This window comes from Miniopterus natalensis, chromosome 12 (assembly GCF_054644295.1).
Source record: "Miniopterus natalensis isolate mMinNat1 chromosome 12, mMinNat1.hap1, whole genome shotgun sequence".
NCBI classification, from domain to species: domain Eukaryota; kingdom Metazoa; phylum Chordata; class Mammalia; order Chiroptera; family Miniopteridae; genus Miniopterus; species Miniopterus natalensis.
Window position 1 is genome coordinate 70,092,634 of NC_142092.1, and position 18,392 is coordinate 70,111,025.

An 18,392-nucleotide genomic window follows, 5' to 3' on the forward strand; every position below is an offset into this window, starting at 1 on the left:
TTCCCTTCCCCCCGGCTGAGCGGCGGGCGCCCGCGCACCTGGACCAGGCGGGCCTTCACCTGCTCGGGTGCTCCCCTCCCGCAGGCGCCCCCCGCGCACACCCCTTTTGAAGCAGTCCCGCAGGAAAAACAGCAACTGGCACGGGCCAAAGGAACAGGACGTCTAATAGCTCAGTGCCCTCCGTGCAGGCCCCGCCGCCTCGGGCGTCTCAGCCACTGTACAACTTACACGGCAAGGAGCCTGTGGCACGATTGTCACCCACAGAAATACCAAACCTGTGCCCAGAGGAATGACTGTTGCCCTGCGGGCTTTCACCATTCCTGCAGCTTTGAACCCACTGGCAAATTCACTTTGGTGTCGCGGTCTCCTATGCAATGCGGTATTTGAATTCTTCGGATTAGTGGCGACAATTCCAGGTTTCCGCACTGCACAGTTGAGGAAAACCTTTGGCAAGCGTGCCTTTTATTCGCTCCCGTCGGGATTTTACCTTCACCTAGTTTCTGCCTCCCTCTCTCCACTCCTGCTCTCACCCCAGGTCCGGTGGGTGGTGAGCCCAGAGTCTCACCCAAGGGGCCCCCAGCCCTGGCACAGGAGCGGGCATCACTATTGGGCCTTCAGCATCCACTGTCCCTTCCTGCTTCCAAGGCAGCTGCTGAGGGAGTCTTGCACACGGGAGATTTGTGCCTCACACCCACAAAGCCAACACCATGCTTCTTCCAGTGCTTTCCTCACAGGTGAAGCCGGACTGTTCCTACACGTGGAAATCCCCAGAAAAGGGAACCCCCCTCCATGTCCAGAGCACAAACTGCTGTAAGGTTTGAATGGAGTGCTCATTTAAGGACCTAGAAAGTTGTTTATCTAATTAAACCAACCTGATGGACAACCCATTTTAAAAAGCACACAGCACCATCGACGGAGCTTCTGCAGAACCAGGAGCAGGGAGTCCAGGTGCAGCCCCTGGCCAGCAGGGGAACCCTGGGTCTCCAGATGCAGGGGGAGGTAAACCAGGCAGCTGGAGATCAACCAACCAACCAACCAACCACAGGCGGGCCTTGCTGGGACCAGTCCAAACCATGTTTGTGTACATGAATGTGCACATGGACGTGTATATGGACATGTATTACATACTTTTTTGGTTTGCTTTTTGTTAAGTTTTTATGGACCATCCAGGTGTACATACTTTACTTTTTTTTTAAAATATCTTTATTGATTTCAGAGAGAAGGGAGAGGAAGAGAACTGAAACATCAATGATGAGAGTCATTGATCGGCTGCCTCCTGCATGCCCTGGACTGGAGATGGAACTCGCAACCCAGGCATGTGCCCTGACCAAGAATTGAATCGCAATCTCCTGGATCCTAGGTTGATGCTCAACCACTGAGCCACGCCTGGCCGGGCCACACATACTTTTTTAAAGATATTAAGACAACTGGGAATATTTGATTGGAAACTACTTGAGGTGTGACTATGGTATGTGGTAATGTTTTCTAAGTTTCTTTTAGAGATTCTATGTATTTGCTGTTTAGATAATGAAATGTTGGGACACACTAACCGGCAGTGGCACATACACCAGGAGGTGCCATCTCTGGAGCTGGAGGACCGGGACATAAGGGTCTTCTCCTCTCATTCACCTATGAAATTCTCTGTAATAAAAAGTTCTGACTTTGCCCAGTGGCTAGAGCATCCTCCCACGCACCAAGAGGTCACCAGCTCAATTCCCAGTCAGGGCATATGCCCAGGCTGTGGGCTAGATCACCAGTAAGGGGGTTGCAGGAGGTAGCCAATTGATGTTTCTCTCTCTCTCAAATCAATAAAGTATTTTCTAAAAAATGATTGTGTGTGTGTGTGTGTATATACACATGGACATTTTTTTCAAGAAGTTCTGACTTCAGCAAATATATTAGGTGTTCCCTAAGATGGGTAAGAATCTGGGTGATTTCTTGTCTTTGCCTATATGTTTATACTGTCTATAATTAGTGCAAATACATAACTCATAGTAATACAGGCTATTTAAAAAAAACAACACATGACCTTCCATTCAAGGCCCCAGCAGTGAAATGTCTACGTCAACTCCGCCCCCATAACAGCTACATGTTAAGGTAAAAAATCCTTAGGGGACAAAAATACAAGACATGAAAATCTTTATTTCCAAAAAGAGAATGTATTTTTACATAAATCTACAACCAAGAATTCCAATGTAGAAAAAATACACTATATTCAAGGATACGGTGCTCCGCACACACCCCTCCTCCCAGGGGCAAACTGACACCAGAACCGACAAAACTGAAGGAACCTCGACGTCTCTCGGGAAACCCCAAAGCCAAGCCACTGGGATGCCGACACACAGACCTTAGCTTTTTCTATCAAGATGTGCTGCTAGTGTGGGTCCCAGCCCCCGAGCGTTTCACCCATTTCCTGCAGCAGTTCATCCCAAGGACAGGAACCCACGAGCACTTCTACTTCCAGAGGACGGGCCCTGTAGGCAGCTGATTCCCAGATGCCTTCAGCATTGTCATGCTCACCCTGTGCAACAGTGGCCACCAGAGGGTTCCCAGGAGACCTGAGGGCAGCCCCCACTTCCTCGCCACCCCATACAGCTGAAGGCTTCATTCACTATCTGGCACCATCCAGAACCCCAGAACTGGGGATTCGGGCCTTAGGAAAGGCAGAGAGGGCTGAAACGCAGACTGTTGACATCAGCCACCTGCACACCCAGCCCCTGGTGAGAACGCACCTTCCCCACACAAGGTCTCAGTGCTGGCAGACTGGCCGGGAGGGCCAGGCAGGTGGATGATACCCAAATCCCTGCCACTGAGGACTCTAAGAAGCCTGCCTGTCTTCAAGCCAGCGATCGAGGACGGTCACCAGCCCCTCAGAGCAGAGCCTAAGCCTGGAACTGAAGTACTGGGGCCTCCTGCACCCCAGCCGCCCCTAAAAGCCATCTGCTACATTCAACAGGATGTTTCAGGGCCTTGGGCTTCTTTTTAACTAAGACCTTCCCGAGAGTTCCTCCCCTGCCCCCTTGCTTACACAGTATTATTGTGCAGGGAGTTGTCTTCTGCAGCTCCAGGCTTCTGGAGGACAAGGTCAGAATGCTGTGCCATTGGGGGCACCTGCCCTTGACCAAGTCCTTTCACCTCCTGCCAATTGTGAGGCTTTTATACAAAAGCAGTGGAGACAAGCTTAATGTGAGGAGTCAGCTGCTACGCCTTGTGCAGTTCGCACCTTTTCCTACAGCCTCGCTGCTTGTTGTGTGAACACCGGGGACACAAACAGGGACCACTGAGTGCCACCACCATGCCATCAGCACAGGCACACAGACTTGCGTACACAGGGTTTTACACGTACACAGCCTCACAGGGTTTGTCTTTTCCAGACTTTGAAACACACTGGGAACTACTACAGGCAGGAATGGGTGGCAGGGGGGACCGTGTCACGACAGCATCTACTGGCCAGACCAGGGGACCCTGCGGAAGTTGGGCTGGGAGAGTGGCGACTGGTCACAGCGCTTGCACAGGGTAATAAAACATCAAAAACAGTACAGAACGTTTACTGGGGAAAACACAACTCTTGATAAACTGAACTTCACCTCACCCTTTTGTAATAAAAAATTAAATTTGTTGACTGAACACAATACAGACTAGGAATTCTTCCCCAGACAATGTGAGAGGAATTGGCAAGAAATGTCACCTTCTAGAACTTTCTGGTGGTAACACTCCCCCTTAGCCAAATGGTCTTCAGAGGAGGCTCAAGTGCAGGCCCCCCCAGGTCCCCAGGCCCAGACCCAGGAGGACCCCTCCGAGACACCTCGCTCCTTGCCGATCGGGTCGGCTTCCTGACGGCCCGCCCGTGGTACCCAAGGACCTAGCAGTCGCTCTTCCAGAGCTTAATGGTCTTGTCGTTCTCCAGGGCAGCTGAGGCGATAATGTTCTCCGTTGGGTGGCACGCCGTCGAGATCACAACATCTAAAAACGAGAGACAGTCAACACAGCTCCCTCCTTGGCACGGGGACATGCTGCACAATTCCAGGGTCGCACTCCCCACCCGGCACTGACCACTGCCTTGCACACTGCAATAGGCTTCAGGGCACCACTGACAGCGACACACACCCATAGCCCCGTGGACAGGAAGCAGGCCAACGGCAGGCCAAGGAGACATTGAGCCCATCTAGGCTGGAATGCTGTGTCAAGCAATGGCCTGCTGGAATGCTGTCCCCAAGAGGACGACAGAGGCCCCAGGGATAACAAGGCACTGTGGCTGGTTACACCAGGACTAGGTCTCAGGTGGTCTCTGCGTAGACAATGCACCCTTTCACCTGGGCCCAGAGGCCACTCCCACTCCTCCTACCACCACTTGGCCTGAGATACTCCAAGGGGCTGCTCTGTCATAGTGAGGCAAGTCCATCCCCCAGGCAGGGATAGCATATCTCATGGGCTAACATCTGGGGTCAGCTTAATGCATTTATAGATTTTACAAAAACTGAGCCCTTCCCCACACCTTCGAATGAGCACTGAGCACCCACCCAGGCTGTCCCCGAGGGGTGCTGGACCCCATGCCAGAAGCAGGCCAACTGTCAGTACCCCACCCCTCCAAGGTTAAGCCATTCTGAAGAGGGTGCTGCTGCTTTTTAAGGGACACACCGCTCTCTACAGACTATAGAAGTGAGGAAGAAAGGGGAGCAGGCAGTTGGGGCAGAGGGGGCACCTCAAATACTGAGGAACCAGTGAGGGGAAAAAGGAAGGGGGACCCTAGGTGCTGAGGAATGGGCGGGGCAGCCCCTCACAGCTGAGGCAGCAGGAACGGGCCTGCCTCAGAGACAGACGGTCACAGCCTGAGAGGACGCAGAGCCTCTGCAGTAGACAGCGGTGTCCTCACTTCCTGTACCATTCTGGACATGGGACCCGCACACAGGCCATGTGCATGGAGAAGCCACAGAGCCCGAAACTTCAAGGCCAGGCAGCGAGACAGTCAGAGGGAAAGAGGTTAAAGCCAGGACCTGGCCCTGGCCCTGGCCAGGTGTCCCCCAGGCCACCAGAGAGCCCAGGAAAGAGGCAGAACCAGGAGCCAAACACTGAAACACCCAACTATCGCTGTAGGCAAGCGAGACGTGGCCCCCAACCGCGAGCTCACCTGTGTGGCCCTGTAGTTTCTGCACAATCTCCTTTGTCTGAAGGTTCCAGATGTACACCAGGTTATCTTCAGAGCCAGACACAATCCACTAAGTGACGACGACAAGGGATGTGAGTCGGAGCTTTTACAACCCACATTCAGACCACCCTCCCGCCACTGCTGTGGGGAGTGGAGACACTGAGCCCCCGCCCCCTTCAGGACGGCTGCCTCACCCCCAGCCAGGACAGCTCTGCCGTCCCAGCACTGCTCAGAGAAACAGCCGCACGTGGCAGGCGTTTGGGATATAAAGTACTTTCTTAAATTGCCTCTTCCTAGGTTTCTGTGTTGCTTACATTTCAGCTAAATGTCACCATCTCCTGTCTTTACACTCTACCTGGACTAAAGGCAGGCAGGGCCAGGGTCCCACTCTGGGAGGAATGGCTGTTAGGACGGCCCCTCAGGAAGCCCGCCCCGAGCTAGCTTCTCCCCAGGAGAGCTGTGTCAGCGACCTGACTTAAAAGACGGGCCAGGTCCAGAAGCAAAGAGTGAAGACATCCCCTTTCTGAGTGACTGTCCAATACTTTTGTATCATATGACTTGGTTTGGCCAAAAAAACAGAAAACTACTGTTTCATGGGCACACAAAGCATCTGAGTACCAACCTGTATCGGGGTTGCCTCAGGAGGGTAAGCTGGGAAGGACGCTCGAGAAACCTACCTTCCCACCAGTAACAGAGAAATTTGCAAATATGCAGTATTTCTCATTCTTGTGACCAGTGTATGTCTTCAGGCACTGAAAAGAATGGGCAACAGTGTCTGTTCAGAGTCATGGCTTCCCTGCTTCTGGATCATTCCCCAATTCTGAGTGCAAGTACTTTAAGGCCGGCTGAACGGAATTCTGAAAAGCACTCCAAACACCCACAGCACAGAATGTTCAAAGCTTGGACTTGATCACTGGCAAGCTGCAGAAACCTGAGTCTCTGAGAAATTTGTCCCAAACCAACTCATTGAAGAAGGCTTTTTGAGTCCCCCCAGCTTCAGGTCTTGGCTCAGCTGCACCATCATCCAAAACCACGCCCAGGCCTTTGCACCGCCCAGCCCCAGCCAGTGACTCCTGCTGCTCACCTTCCCTTTGCTGTAGTCCCAGAGTTTCAGGGTGCTGGAAGGCAGAGAGGGGGGAGTCAAACACACATTCTGGGGCCTCTCCAGGAGGCCTTCTGTCACTGTGCCCCCTGCTGCTCTCACACCTGGAGCGAAGATAGGCCGGGAAGCCCTCCCCTTCCCAGTGCAGGTGCCAGCAGTGTGCTGAGTCCAGGGATTTGAGAACATCCCAGAGCACAGCGCAAGAACCCCAAATATTTACAGTTCAAAGAAAGACATTTTTAAAGAAAGCTGTTGGGTGCTCCCTAAACTGGTCATCTCATTCCTGCTAGAAAGGGACATGGGGTTTCTGGTCCCAGAAACATCCAGAACAGACTTCAGTGCAGCACTCTCCCCTCCTGGGGTGCTGAGGCAGGAAACAAGCTTGGGGCCCAGGCAAGGCTTCACTGAAGGGCTCCCCAACGTGTGCACAGGAAAGCCAAAGCCCAAGGAGCTCCCACAGGAGGGTAACGTCAGGCTGACAGCTGACAGTTGACAGGGAAATATGCTCCCAAGTGTGTTGGGGGAAACCAAGGTGCTCAGGGCAGAAAAAGACAGCAGCTCAGAGCATGTCCCACACTCCTTCAGATGGGGCCAGGGGAGGGGCTACCTCAGATGGATTCAGCCCAAGACACAGCCCTGCCAGCCCAGCATCTACATTCCAGAAGCCGGACTCCTGCAGGTTTTAATGCTGCACGTCAGGGGGCAGAAGCACTTACTTGTCCAAGGTCGCAGCCAGGATGTACTTGCCATTCGGAGAAAACTTCACAAAGGACACAGGTGGGTTGTCGTCATCTGCACAGAAACAGAGGGGCTGATGCACGGGCAGTGGGGCCTCAGCCCAGGGCAGGAAAGGAAAACACCCCCATTGCTGCTCAGGACCCTCCAAGTAAGGCCACTGCCACTGGTACCGACACCACCACCCTGAACGAGTCCCCCCAGGAGCCCACTGCACCTCCCTTCAGCCATTCCTCATGCCAGAAAACCAGAGGAATGAGGGCGGAGGTGATGCAGGAGAGCCTGCACCCAGCTGGCCCAGCAGGGTCCCCTGGAAAAAACACAGTCACCTGCAGGAAACACCCAAGCTGGAAGCAAAGGCGCAACACTCACCGATCAGTGTCTTCAGGCACTGGCCTGAAGCAGTGTCCCAGATCCGACTACAAAGCAAAAACAAAAAATTGCTAAAAAGCAAATTACAACAAGAAGCTTGTGTGTTGCAGTTCTTAATCAAACACGAGCTTTGAAGGAACACATGTCTCCTACTTTGTGTTTTCACTGCCAGGCTTCCCTTATCCACTGGTCTCGTTCACTGCAGGGCCCAGTATAGGCACTGTACGCACACAGACCACGTGTGTGCTGCAGTTCCTCTTCCGCAAGTGGCACGTTCACAACAGGGGAAGCCACCAAGGAGAAGTGGCTGGCCCTACGCCTCCTCAGCCCAGGGGAGGTCCCAGCAGCCCGGTCTCCACGCACAAACATACGGAGCGGGCAGTCCCAAGTCCCTTTCTGCCACAGTCTGAGAGTAATGTGCTACACTCCAGCTCTCAGGTATCCGTTCTCTTGGTAGCCATGGGTTTCCAATACTGGGTGCATCACATGTCACTCTCCCCCTGGTTAACACTCCATCTTTAAATCCCGCTCAATGTCACTCTTTGCTTCCTATCTACTCGACACCACCCACCCATCCTTTATGTCAAATCTGTAGTCGTTAATCACTTTGTGTTGGGTGTTTCCCGAAGACAACGAAGGAGTCAGAAGGGTTTTTAACCCAAACCTGACAGCCTTTGATACGGGTATGCATCCAATTCAGCCACTACTGTAACACCAAGTACATCGGGGTCTCATTTCTTCCCTGGTGGTACTTCTACATGTAGTTTTTACATTATCCTATTTTATTTTTGCTGAACACAAACAAATTTCTAGTCACACTTTCTTTCTCCCTTGCATGTGGGAAGTTTTACCCGAGTCATCAACTCAGCCAGTGGCTGCCCCATGACGTCTCCTCCCAATAACCAAGTGTGTTGTGACACTGTCCCTACAAACCCAACCTAACGTTCTGCACCTGCCCTGACCCACCACTTACATCCTGTCTCAAATCCTGCACACATGCATCACGCACTCAGAGTTCTCCAAGCACGATTCTGGGATTGAACTGGACGTGCTGCCCGAGACCCTGTCCTCTCTGCCTCCTGACCATAGTGTAATGGGACTTGTCTGGATTCACCCATTCAGGAAGGACACTTCCTCAGTGGGACGCTGAGCAGGTCAGCTCCAACTCCTCAGCTGTGAGCAGTTCCTCCCCCATCCACCAAGGCCCAGGTGCCTGTCAAGCGCATGTCAGTGTCTACAAGGCGCTCAGTCTAGTTTCGGCCTGTGCGGGGAGGCCACCCTCCTACCACCCCACCAGCTGTCTGCCTCTGCAGCATCCCACCACCTGAGGCTGTGCTGCGTGTCCACTGTCTGCAGCCACCACTGCCAGAGGGTAGAGCCCCGTCTTTTCCCCACTGCTATAAGCCCAGAAGTGTGCCGTTCACAAATACCTATTACTAAGGGGAGGAAACTTCACTTACCAGAGCCCATCGTAGCTACTTGACACTATCAGGGATCCATCTCGATTAAAATGAACCTGAGGGCGAGGAGTGGGAAAAAAACTTACTTTTAAACCATTGACACAGATCTCTTCTTCTCTGGACGGCCCTCCTACCTGTGCGCACAGGCACCGACCATCACTTGCTTTTACTTGTACTGATTTCCTGAGGCCCCTCCTAGACCCACGAGCAGCACAGTGAAAGGATCACAATTTGTTTTGCGATGGATGACAGAACCATGAAAAGAAAACCAGCCCAGGAGCACATCCTGAGTAGTTACACCACTTACTACAAAATGCAGTGCTGAGAAAAAACACAACCAGCCGAGACCCACGGCCTCCGGAGGCCCTGTCCGTGGACCTGCCAGCAGTGAAGGCGGCCTGACCCCAGCATGGCCAAAACCAACTTTCCCTGGCCACCCTTTACAAAAACAACAGAATTCAGGAGAGAAACACCCACAGACTCAGTAACCACCCTAAATGGACTCCAGTGCCTTCTCACCCACGTACCCTGCCCTGGGACTGGTCTGGAGGGGCCGTTTGCCCCTCCAGGACAGTGTCGCAACCTCGGCACTACTGATGCCTCGACCAACTCCTGCAATGGGGCTGGGTAGCGTACCTTTGTCCTTGATGCAAAAAGATGCCAGTGACATGTAGCTTTGAGAACCATAACATGTCTCCACCTACTGCCAATGTCCCCAGGGGCAAAGCCACTGGCACCAGAAGGCCCTGAAGGTTGGAAGCCAGGAATCCACATTCCCCACACACACCAGGGTGCTGTCACTCTGGACCGGGGACCACACATGGACACCACTGGTCTAGACTCTCAAGGAGCACTAGGAGCCACACATACAATTTTAATGTCCTAGTAACTATAGTCAAGAAGTAACAGGTGACATTACGTTGATAGGTTTGATTTTAGCCAACATGTCTGAAATACTCCTTCCACGTGTACTCAATATTCGGTTACTAACAAGACACTTCACGTTCTTCTCTGTGGTCTTTGAAACCTGAAAGCATCTTAGACTCACAGCACCTCTCAACCTGGACTCACATGCTCAGCTGCCGCAGGCGGCTGGTGGGCTGGGTGCTGAACAGTGTGGCTCTGAAAGGAGCCTCTCCAGCAGACACGAGGTCTCCTGATTGTCCACCTCCCCACACCAGCTGTATGAGCCAATACTCTTGTAGTAACTGTCACCACCTGTGCGTCACCTCAGGAATTCTTTATAATCCCCAGCAAATCAATCTAAGCACGTTCACCACTTTTTTTGACTTTGCAAAATATTCTTTTATTGGGCCACTAGACTAGACAATGAGCTGCAATGTCAACACCACGCTTTGTTCCCAACCATGTCCAAATATTAGCAGCAGCAAGCGTTTTCTACTCAACCAATGCTCCGGTGTCAGAGAGGTACATTCTAAAAGACAGCCAAAACTGTAAGTGCTGTGAAGAAATGAAAAAGGCAACAAGACAGAGCCTAATGGAGATGCCAGGTCTCAACTCAGATGAACAGTCACTCGGAGCTCTCTACAGAGGGAACACCTGGAGACAGTGGGCTCATACAAAAGCACAAGGCAGGAAACACTGGGTGAACGGAAAAACACAGGAGCAAGCGATGTAGGATGAGATGGACTGGGGATGTCAGCTAAGAAGCTGATACATCACTGGGACTATCAAGTACAGCACAGGGAGTATCAATAATATTGTAACAACTACGTATGGGGCCAAGTGGGTACTAGAAATATCTGGGGAACACTTTGTAAACTATGATTGTCTAACCACTGTGCTATACACCTGAAACTAATACAAAATAATACTGAACGTCAACTGCAACTGGGAAAAAAAAAAGCTGGTACAGGAGGAATCCAGGCAAGAGAGGGATGGCTGGACTAAAGGGGGGAAGGACAGGCATGGGGAGGGAGCCAGCAGAATACCAGCACCCTTGAAGTCCAGCTCCAAAATGTATCTACTAGAAAGCAGCTCAACATATGTCCTCTGCTCAAGGTCACCCTGCAGAAACTGTCACACAGTAGCAAAGCTGTTCAAACATGTCCACTGCAATCCTTTAGGTAAAAGTGAAAGTTACAAAGCAGCATCCACATCCATCGGGTTGAGTGACATGGTGTCAACCATCTAGAGGGTGAGCAGTGCCAGAGGTTGGGGGCTGCAGGTCACTCGCAAGGACAGGAGATGCCCAGGACCCTTCCTAAGGGGGACCAGCAGGTGCAGAAGCAGCTGAGCAGCATCAGTGCTATTTAAACATCGGAGGCGTGCTAGAGAACACATATTTACCAAACCACACCACCTCGGGCAGACTCCAGCCACTGGCAGCTCACCCTTGGGGCTGGGAGCTCAGGAGACTGACCTTACACTTGCTGCATTGCCTTTTTTTAAGGAGCACATTACTTTTGTAAGAAACAAAGGCTTAAAAAAAACACCCCTCCTTAAAATAAGGCCCCACCTCAGCCATCCCTGACCACTGTAACGCAGACAGAATGCTTTCAACTCATTTTCTGGTCACTTCATGCCTGTGAGAGTCTCTTCTACCAGGACCGTGCTGGGCCTGCGAGCACACCACCTGGGGGCGCTGACTCTAGGCCAGCGAGGGCCAAGCCTTTACCAACACTCCTCTCACGTCCTGTACAGATCAGGGCTCGCTGCAGACTCAGCTGCGTAAAAAGGCCTTCCAAGGCTAAAAATGATTAAAATCTGTCCCCTACACTTTAGAGAGTGAGTAGGAACACCTGCTCAGTAACAATGAACAAACTGTTTACGCGGGATTCCCTCTACTTTTCAAAAGGCAAAGATGGCCATGAAACCACCTCAGGCTCTTTGCTAACAAAGGAATAGTTTAGCCATTTTTTAAATGAGGCAATTAATGACCTCATGTGCAGTGCTGACTCTTAAGCTCACTGTGCACACTGCTGGCACCTGCAGAACAGCAGGACTTGGACCACACGGAGCAGGTGCTCACGGGGCCCCCACTGCCGAGCATTCTTACCATGACGGAGGCCATCCCTGCCCACCTCCAGCCACCACCCATAAATTAGAGTTATTAACTCCACTCTAAACTCACATTTGACCCCTAGTCACACTTCCCAGCACATGGCCCCATCTTCCAGGGCTGACCACCCGTCCTGGAAGGGTCAGTTTGGGGACACTCCCCCTACACATACTACAGCCACCTGTCTTTCCACAGGACTGAGATTCTCCAGGGTCCCCAGTGCCTGTCTTCGTCACCACCCTTTACTGCTGGGCAACTACCAAGACTGGAAGTTCACAGGTCAGAGGGACTTACAGCAGAAACTGGGTCCGAGTGTGCAGGCAGAGTCTTGAGGCACTTGCCGGTTTTCACATCCCATATCCTCACGCTCTCATCAAACTACAGACAAAAGGGGAGATCAAAGCCGCTCCGCAGGAGAGGAGCTGACAGACCCTCCAGAATCCAAGACCTGCCACCACTGTGCCCACCATCCCCCATGAGCAGCTCATCTACTGTGCCCCTCACACACATGCCCCCCCAAGGAGAGGCCAGCACACTTACGGAGCCTGAGACAATGAGGTTGGACTGGGGGTTGAAGTTACAGCAAAAGACATAATTACTGTGCCCCTTCAGGGTTTTCAGACACTTTCCCTAAAATGAAATATCGTTAGACTGTTATTCCCGATGACTGATAGCAGGGTCAGGATGAGCTATCAACACCTAACCTGCACCACCTGTAAAGCACACCTGGGACTGGCTGCGCTCCACCCACCACACCCCTCTCTACCTACACACGCTTCTCCAGGGGGGGACCCAGAGTTCGGCTTACCGAGCTCACATCCCATATCTTTAGGGTTTTATCATCTGAGGCAGACACAAGGAGGTTAGAATCTGACGACCAGGCCACATCTGATATTCCCTGAGGAGAAAAAACAAAGGATCACCATCTTGATGGGAAAAAGTGCGATTAGCCTGCAAAAGTCAAATCCCCAACATCCAACTAAAGACAAATAAGCAGTCATCCCACTCTGGAAATCCTCCAGCCAGTGCTGAGCACACAGAAGACACCACATGGGCCTTGAGGAAAAGCATGTTTCTGTGGCTCTGCCAGGACTCACAGGAGGACAAAAACTCATCCTGGGAAGTCAGAAGTATCTGCTTAAAAAACAGAAGTACCTTTCTCTCTCTCTCTCTCTCTCTCTCTCTCTCTCTCTCTCTCTCTCTCTCTCTCTCTCCAGAGCACCTGTACCTTCCAACCCTTCTTCCCTCAAGGTGCGCACCTTTGCTTGCTCTCTCTCTCCCCCCTTTCCCTCTCCCCCTCTCCTTCCCTTAAGCTCCAAGAGCCCTTCTTTTGCCTCTGTAACTTGTTTCCTGAGCCCACGAAGCCCAGTTGGCTCACTTATTCTACCTCTATGACTTTCTAAATAAACTTTCACTTGTATTAAAAAAAAACAAAACCAAGATGCAAATAACTACCAAAAAGAATGTGGGAGGAAACATCTTAACCTGACAGGCCCAGGAGAGGGGCCCCACCCACGTGATCGCTGGAGCTACACTGTCCAGAGTGTGCAGGGCTGATACCTACCAGCTTGTGACCAGATATGGTTTTCTCAAATTTTCCATCATAGGCACCCCAAATTTTAATGAGTTTATCTGCAGCTGAAAGAAAGGAGTAACAAAGAACCAAGGTTGTCCAGTCATCCAGAGTCTAAAACGTGGGTTTTCCCATATGAGCCCCTGGGAACAGTGTGAGGAACCCTAAACACGTGACACCCACTCAGGATGGCCAGTACCCTTCCACTCTCCCCGACCACTGCCACTCAGGGTGGCAATGGGCACAATTTCAACAGGGAGTGACTTCTTTATAGTTAAACATGTAAGCTAACAGACACACCCATGCTGCATGCACCCAGAGGGGTATCAGAAAGCAAGCCCTCCCCATACCAGGTTCCCCCCAGCAGCTGAGGTCCCACTGATACCTACACGAACTTGCCAGCCACTCCCCATTCGGGCTGAATTTCACAGAGGACACAGCTTTCGTGTGGCCGGCCAGGGTGAATTTTAGAGCATAGTTTGGTTTAACAGGTGCAGGCTGTTGAAGAGACAGTACCCATCAGCAAAAAATAACCAACTCAATTATCAGTCTGGATTGGATTCCCAAAACTTAATGTCAAGCTCAGACCTACCCTTTGAGCTCCAAATCAGTACCAAATGCCTACCAGAACTCTGCATGTCACCCTTCAAACTGAACAAGTCTAAATCTGAGCTGTTAGTTCTCCTGCAGCCCCCACCTCAGTGTCTTGGATCCACCATCCTAATTCCCACCCCACTGAGACCAACATCCCACCTGCGCTTGCTAGCCCCAGGTCAGCACCCCTCCCCCGCCCCATGTGGAGCCCCAAGCAAACCTGAAGGCTTGCCCCCTTGGTGAAAGGTCGTGTTTTCTGCCTGCTATCTACAGGTGGGTCTGCAAACCTGCCTAGGCATCAGAACTGTGGACCAGGGTAGGGGTGCTTCATAACAGATGTTGTCTGGGTCCTACTGAGGCTCTTACAATCAGGACTAAGGAGTTACGTTGTCCTCCCCAGGGGACATGTCCTAGAAACCGACATAATAAATAAAATGGGCAACATTTAACTGAAGGGGGAGAATAAACTGATGGGCTTGAAAAGGTATTTCCAAGAATCTTGCAGCCTAGGTGCCCCTTGCAGTTGGACTCGCCTTGCTCTGTGTGGCCGATGACGAAGGAGTGGGCTGTGCTCTGGCAGCCTCCGTCTCCGGCTTCTTCTCCTCCGTTGCCATGGCTCTGAGGCCCACCAGGCAGTGAGGAAGACGCAGGCAGAGGGGTTCACAGCTCCAAACAGAAGACTCCTAGTGGGAAGAACTGTCTGCTAATCGAAACCTACAGTGCAGGACCTAAGTCAACAAGCAAACCAAGAATAAAAACCATTTGACCACCTTACTGAGCCTAGACACACTGCTCCAAATTGAGGAACCTAACTATTAACCTATCTCCTTGCTAATGCTTTTCAGATGCTACACTAAAATACCCTGCTCAGGCCCCTCTTGTAACTGTAATCAAAGACCCCTCCTTCAAAGGTGCTTCCTATTCTGTTACTCAAGTTCTGCAGGAATGCAGCACAGTCCAGGCAAACAAAATGCAATCTTCTTCAAAGAGCCATTACATAGAAACTAACAAGCCAAATTACAGGCGACTGAGCTCCGGGGTATACAAGCTTGGGAACTTATCCAAATTCTCAAATGCATCCCAAGTGATGGCAATAGTGCTAACAGCCATGTTTGAAAACACAAGAGCTCCTATACCCTCACTTGGCTGTCGCCATGTACAGGCTGCAGACACAAGTTGCTTCCAGAATGCCAGCAGCTCCAAAGGCTACAAGACACAGCTGGGAAGCCCAGAGCCCTGCCTGCTAGAGGAGGCTGAGTATGCTCGGACAGTCTGCAAGCAAGGGTCACACTGCAGGAGGGGAAAGACTGCAGTTCAGTTAGGTTTCACTGTGACAATGGGAACTACCCCAAAGCTGCATGGTAAGTGACCTTCCATTACCTGAATACACCTCATAAAAGCACACCAGGTGATTCTGAAACTAGGGAAAAAGTTATTCAGAGGGGAGCCACTAAGATGTTCCTGCAAATATCACTGGCCATCCAACTCTCCAAAGCTGGAATCATCATTAATGAGTTTACACACTGTAAATTCTTGTTTGGAGCTTAAAACAGGCTCCTTGTCACACCAAAGCAAAATGGAAGCCATCAAAAAAGAGCATGTCTCAAAGTCTTCATCCAAGAAGGGAAAGGAATTACAACGCAATACAGCTGTGCAGAGCACAGGGGCGGTCACGGCTGGTTACCTGCAGCAAGGATGGAGCCCACTGCACCCAAAGCCCAGTACTGGGGTGGGGGAGGGGAGAGGCAGGTCCGGTGGGAGGGAGTAGTGCTGGCACACAGCTGAAGCTCAGTAAAGGCTACTTACTCTGTGATTATCTTTTGCTGCCTTCCCCTTGGTGGGCTGGACAAATCCGGGGAGGGAGGAGCTAAGGAACAAGGCTAGAAAGCCTGTTTCCCACAACCTAGCCGGAGGAAGCCAAACACAGGGCTGAGACAAGGTGTGGCCCCTGGGGCGCCCAAGCCAACCTCCAGTGGGAACACAAGAGGTGAAAAGAGCACTTCAGGGGGCCCCAGACAGCTCATTTTAGCATAAGAATTGAGACCCACCGGGAGGTGAGGTGTGACTACGGCAAACGGACTGCCCTCAGGTGAGGGCAAGATGCCCAACCAGCCCACACCTGGGGCTAGCAAAACATTAACACAGTAAAATACCAGCTGGACTTCTAAGAATAGAATGCCCAGGAGTTTCTACTTAAGGGGAGGTTGGGTAGGAAGCTTGGCATTTTTCATAAACATGCAGGTGGTTCTGTGGAACAACTGTCTGGGGGCAACTGGGAAGGTGGTTAGTGACTGTCTCCTTAGAAGGAGGTCAGAGAAGGCTCTCCACCCAGGTGAGCCTAACCACCTAAGGCCAAGCCTCCCAAACCTCTGAGCACTTCCTGGCTGCTGTTAAAAGGAAGGTTCCTGGGCTCCGCCGCAGAGGCTAGGCCCACAGGTGTGGAAAGGACAGGAGGCAACCTGGTGGCTCCAAACGGGGAACACCGCTCTCCCTAGCGGGGTTCTCGGCTCTGTCCTGGCTCACCTATCCTCCCACGGGGCCAGGCCAGCCTGGGAGGCGGTGTTTAGCACAGGGCCTGCCTAAGTGTCGGTAAACGGACATGCTGGGAAGAAACGGCGTGACTAGGAAGGAGTGTCTTTTCACATCACCCAAAATGGCTCTCTCGGACCAGACTGGAGGTGGTCTCAGGCTCCAGGGCAAGCCGCGGTGGCCTCTCCCTTCCTGACAGCGGCCCCGCGGCCCGGAGACCCCATCCTGGGCCCGAGGCTCTCAGGGGAGCCGGGGCCTGGCCGCCTCGGGCTGAGGGGGAGCAGCAGGTCGGGGAGGGGGCAGACCGGGTTGTGCGCGCCCCGTCCAGGCCCTGGGGGGCTCATGGGTCTGGGGTCTTTCTTTGGGGGAGCCGTGGAGACAAGGGGAAATGCTGGCTGGCTGCAGAAAGAAGTCGCTGTCCCCAGGCTGAGGGCTTGTCACTAGGCCACTGAGGAGAAGCCGCACCAGGGGAGGGGGGTGCGTGAGGGGAGGGGAACGGGCTCTCCGCCGGTGAGGCTCCGGTAAGGGGAGGGGGCCGCCCGCACGGCGGTACCCGGAAGGGGAGGCGGCGTGGGCGCGCGGGGCGTCTGCACCGAGCGGCCCTGGAGGTCCGGGACCCGGGCCGAGGCCGGGCCCGCCGGAACACGTGCGGCGGCGGTTTGGGGGTGCAACGGCGTCGGTCCCCCACGCGTGCCCGCGGGCCAGGCGTCTCCCACTTACCTGCCGGGCTGCTGCGGGAGGGAGCGGGCGGAGCGCCCCGGGAATCGCGTCGGCCGCCGCCTGGGCGGGAGCCGGGCCGAGCTCGACGAGGCGGCGCGGAGCCGGCAATGCGCGTGCGCGAAGGGCCGAAGCGGCGTCAGGGCGGGGCGAGTGCACAAAGCCGGCCTCTCGGAGGGCCGTGACGGGGCGCGGCGAGGGGCAGAAGGCCTCGGGCAAGCCCAACGCCTTAAAGGGACAGTGTGTTGGGCGCGCTTCCTGCTTAAAAGCCTTAACCCCAAAGGTGGCCGGTTGCAGGCCGTTCTCCTGCACTTTCTACAAACTGAAGTATAAAGACACGACCGCAAAGTGCTAGTGTGCCCCTCGAATGCTCACATCCTGAGCTCGCCCTGCAGCGGGGCTCCCAGGGAGGAGCAGAGCTCCCTGGGAATCGAGGGCTGGCGGGGCCCTAACGTTTCTTCTGAGCTCCGGCCTCAGTCGCGTGCTGAGCGCGGCAGCTGGCGGGTCCAAGGCATCCAGCTCGGCCCGGGCCGTGCTCTCCGCGGGGTGTCTCCATGAATGCTCGGGACACCTCAGGAGAGACAGGGACCCTTACCTTTCCGCGTTGGAGCGAAGACCCCGAGCTCCGAAAGGTTCCGAACGCCGGCTCCCCCGCAGGGCGCACCCGCTTCTCTCCCGAGCCCCCAAGGAGGAGAGCCGATGGGAGCATGCAGGCTGCTGCTGTCTGCAAGGTGACGTCTCAGGTATCATCACCTGCAGTTACACATGGGAAGGGGAGGGCTCAGAGGCATGAGGAGCCCCTGGATCGGCTGTTCTGGCACTAAGTCCTGTGCATTCTCCCCCTACTGCGGAGGCATCTCTGCTACCCACGTGGGTCTTAGAGTCTTGGAGGTGGCCATGGTCTCCCAGCTCCACGCCCCAACCCTGGCCTATGGGCAGAATAACATGCAGTCTCTTATTTCCCAGTTTAAAATGGGAACACTGACTATGACACAGTCTACGGTGCAAACAAAAGGAGCATTTGAAATGGAAATGCCAGGGAAGTGAGCAGTGTGGTTGCCATAGACACAGATCAGGAAGACCGCAGGTGGTCTGGAGCCCCCCCCCCCCCCCCAAGGAGGATGCAGGGGCAGCAAAGTGCC

The 18,392-nt window shown here is 53.3% G+C and overlaps 1 protein-coding gene across 4 annotated transcripts; it reads right to left on the reverse strand.

Moving 5' to 3' along the window:
* Positions 1–2,122: 2,122 nt before the first annotated feature.
* On the reverse strand, positions 2,123–17,337 carry WDR5 (WD repeat domain 5). 4 transcript variants are annotated; one of them, XM_087822967.1, is made up of 14 exons: positions 17,254–17,337; positions 14,538–14,732; positions 13,800–13,908; positions 13,402–13,475; positions 12,646–12,735; positions 12,378–12,467; positions 12,132–12,215; positions 8,816–8,871; positions 7,356–7,402; positions 6,965–7,040; positions 6,231–6,264; positions 5,824–5,898; positions 5,129–5,216; positions 2,123–3,963 (listed from the first exon to the last, which is right to left on the reverse strand). In XM_087822967.1, exons 2-14 carry the CDS (start codon positions 14,616–14,618, stop codon positions 3,863–3,865), a joined length of 1,005 nt encoding a protein of 334 aa, XP_087679093.1. In that variant the 5' UTR covers positions 14,619–14,732; positions 17,254–17,337; the 3' UTR covers positions 2,123–3,862. The 4 variants fall into 4 exon arrangements, with proteins under 4 accessions (XP_087679093.1, XP_087679094.1, XP_016052045.1 ...); XM_087822968.1 differs by having other exon boundaries at positions 14,538–14,687; positions 17,254–17,301; XM_016196559.2 differs by lacking the exon at positions 17,254–17,337 and adding an exon at positions 15,811–15,923 and having other exon boundaries at positions 14,538–14,687.
* Between the last annotated feature and the right edge of the window lie 1,055 nt (positions 17,338–18,392).

What these genes read in the sequence shown, in the direction of transcription:
- WDR5 (XM_087822967.1), bottom strand. Translation starts at nt 14,618, where the DNA reads ATGGCAACGGAGGAGAAGAAGCCGGAGACGGAGGCTGCCAGAGCACAG. An exon ending in ACTCGGACCCAGTTTCTGCT is followed by an intron (nt 8,872 to 12,131) that starts GTAAGTCCCTCT and finishes CCTCGCCCTCAG; the next exon opens with GTTCATTTTAATCGAGATGG. An exon ending in GAAACTACAGGGCCACACAG is followed by an intron (nt 3,964 to 5,128) that starts GTGAGCTCGCGG and finishes TCTCGTTTTTAG; the next exon opens with ATGTTGTGATCTCGACGGCG.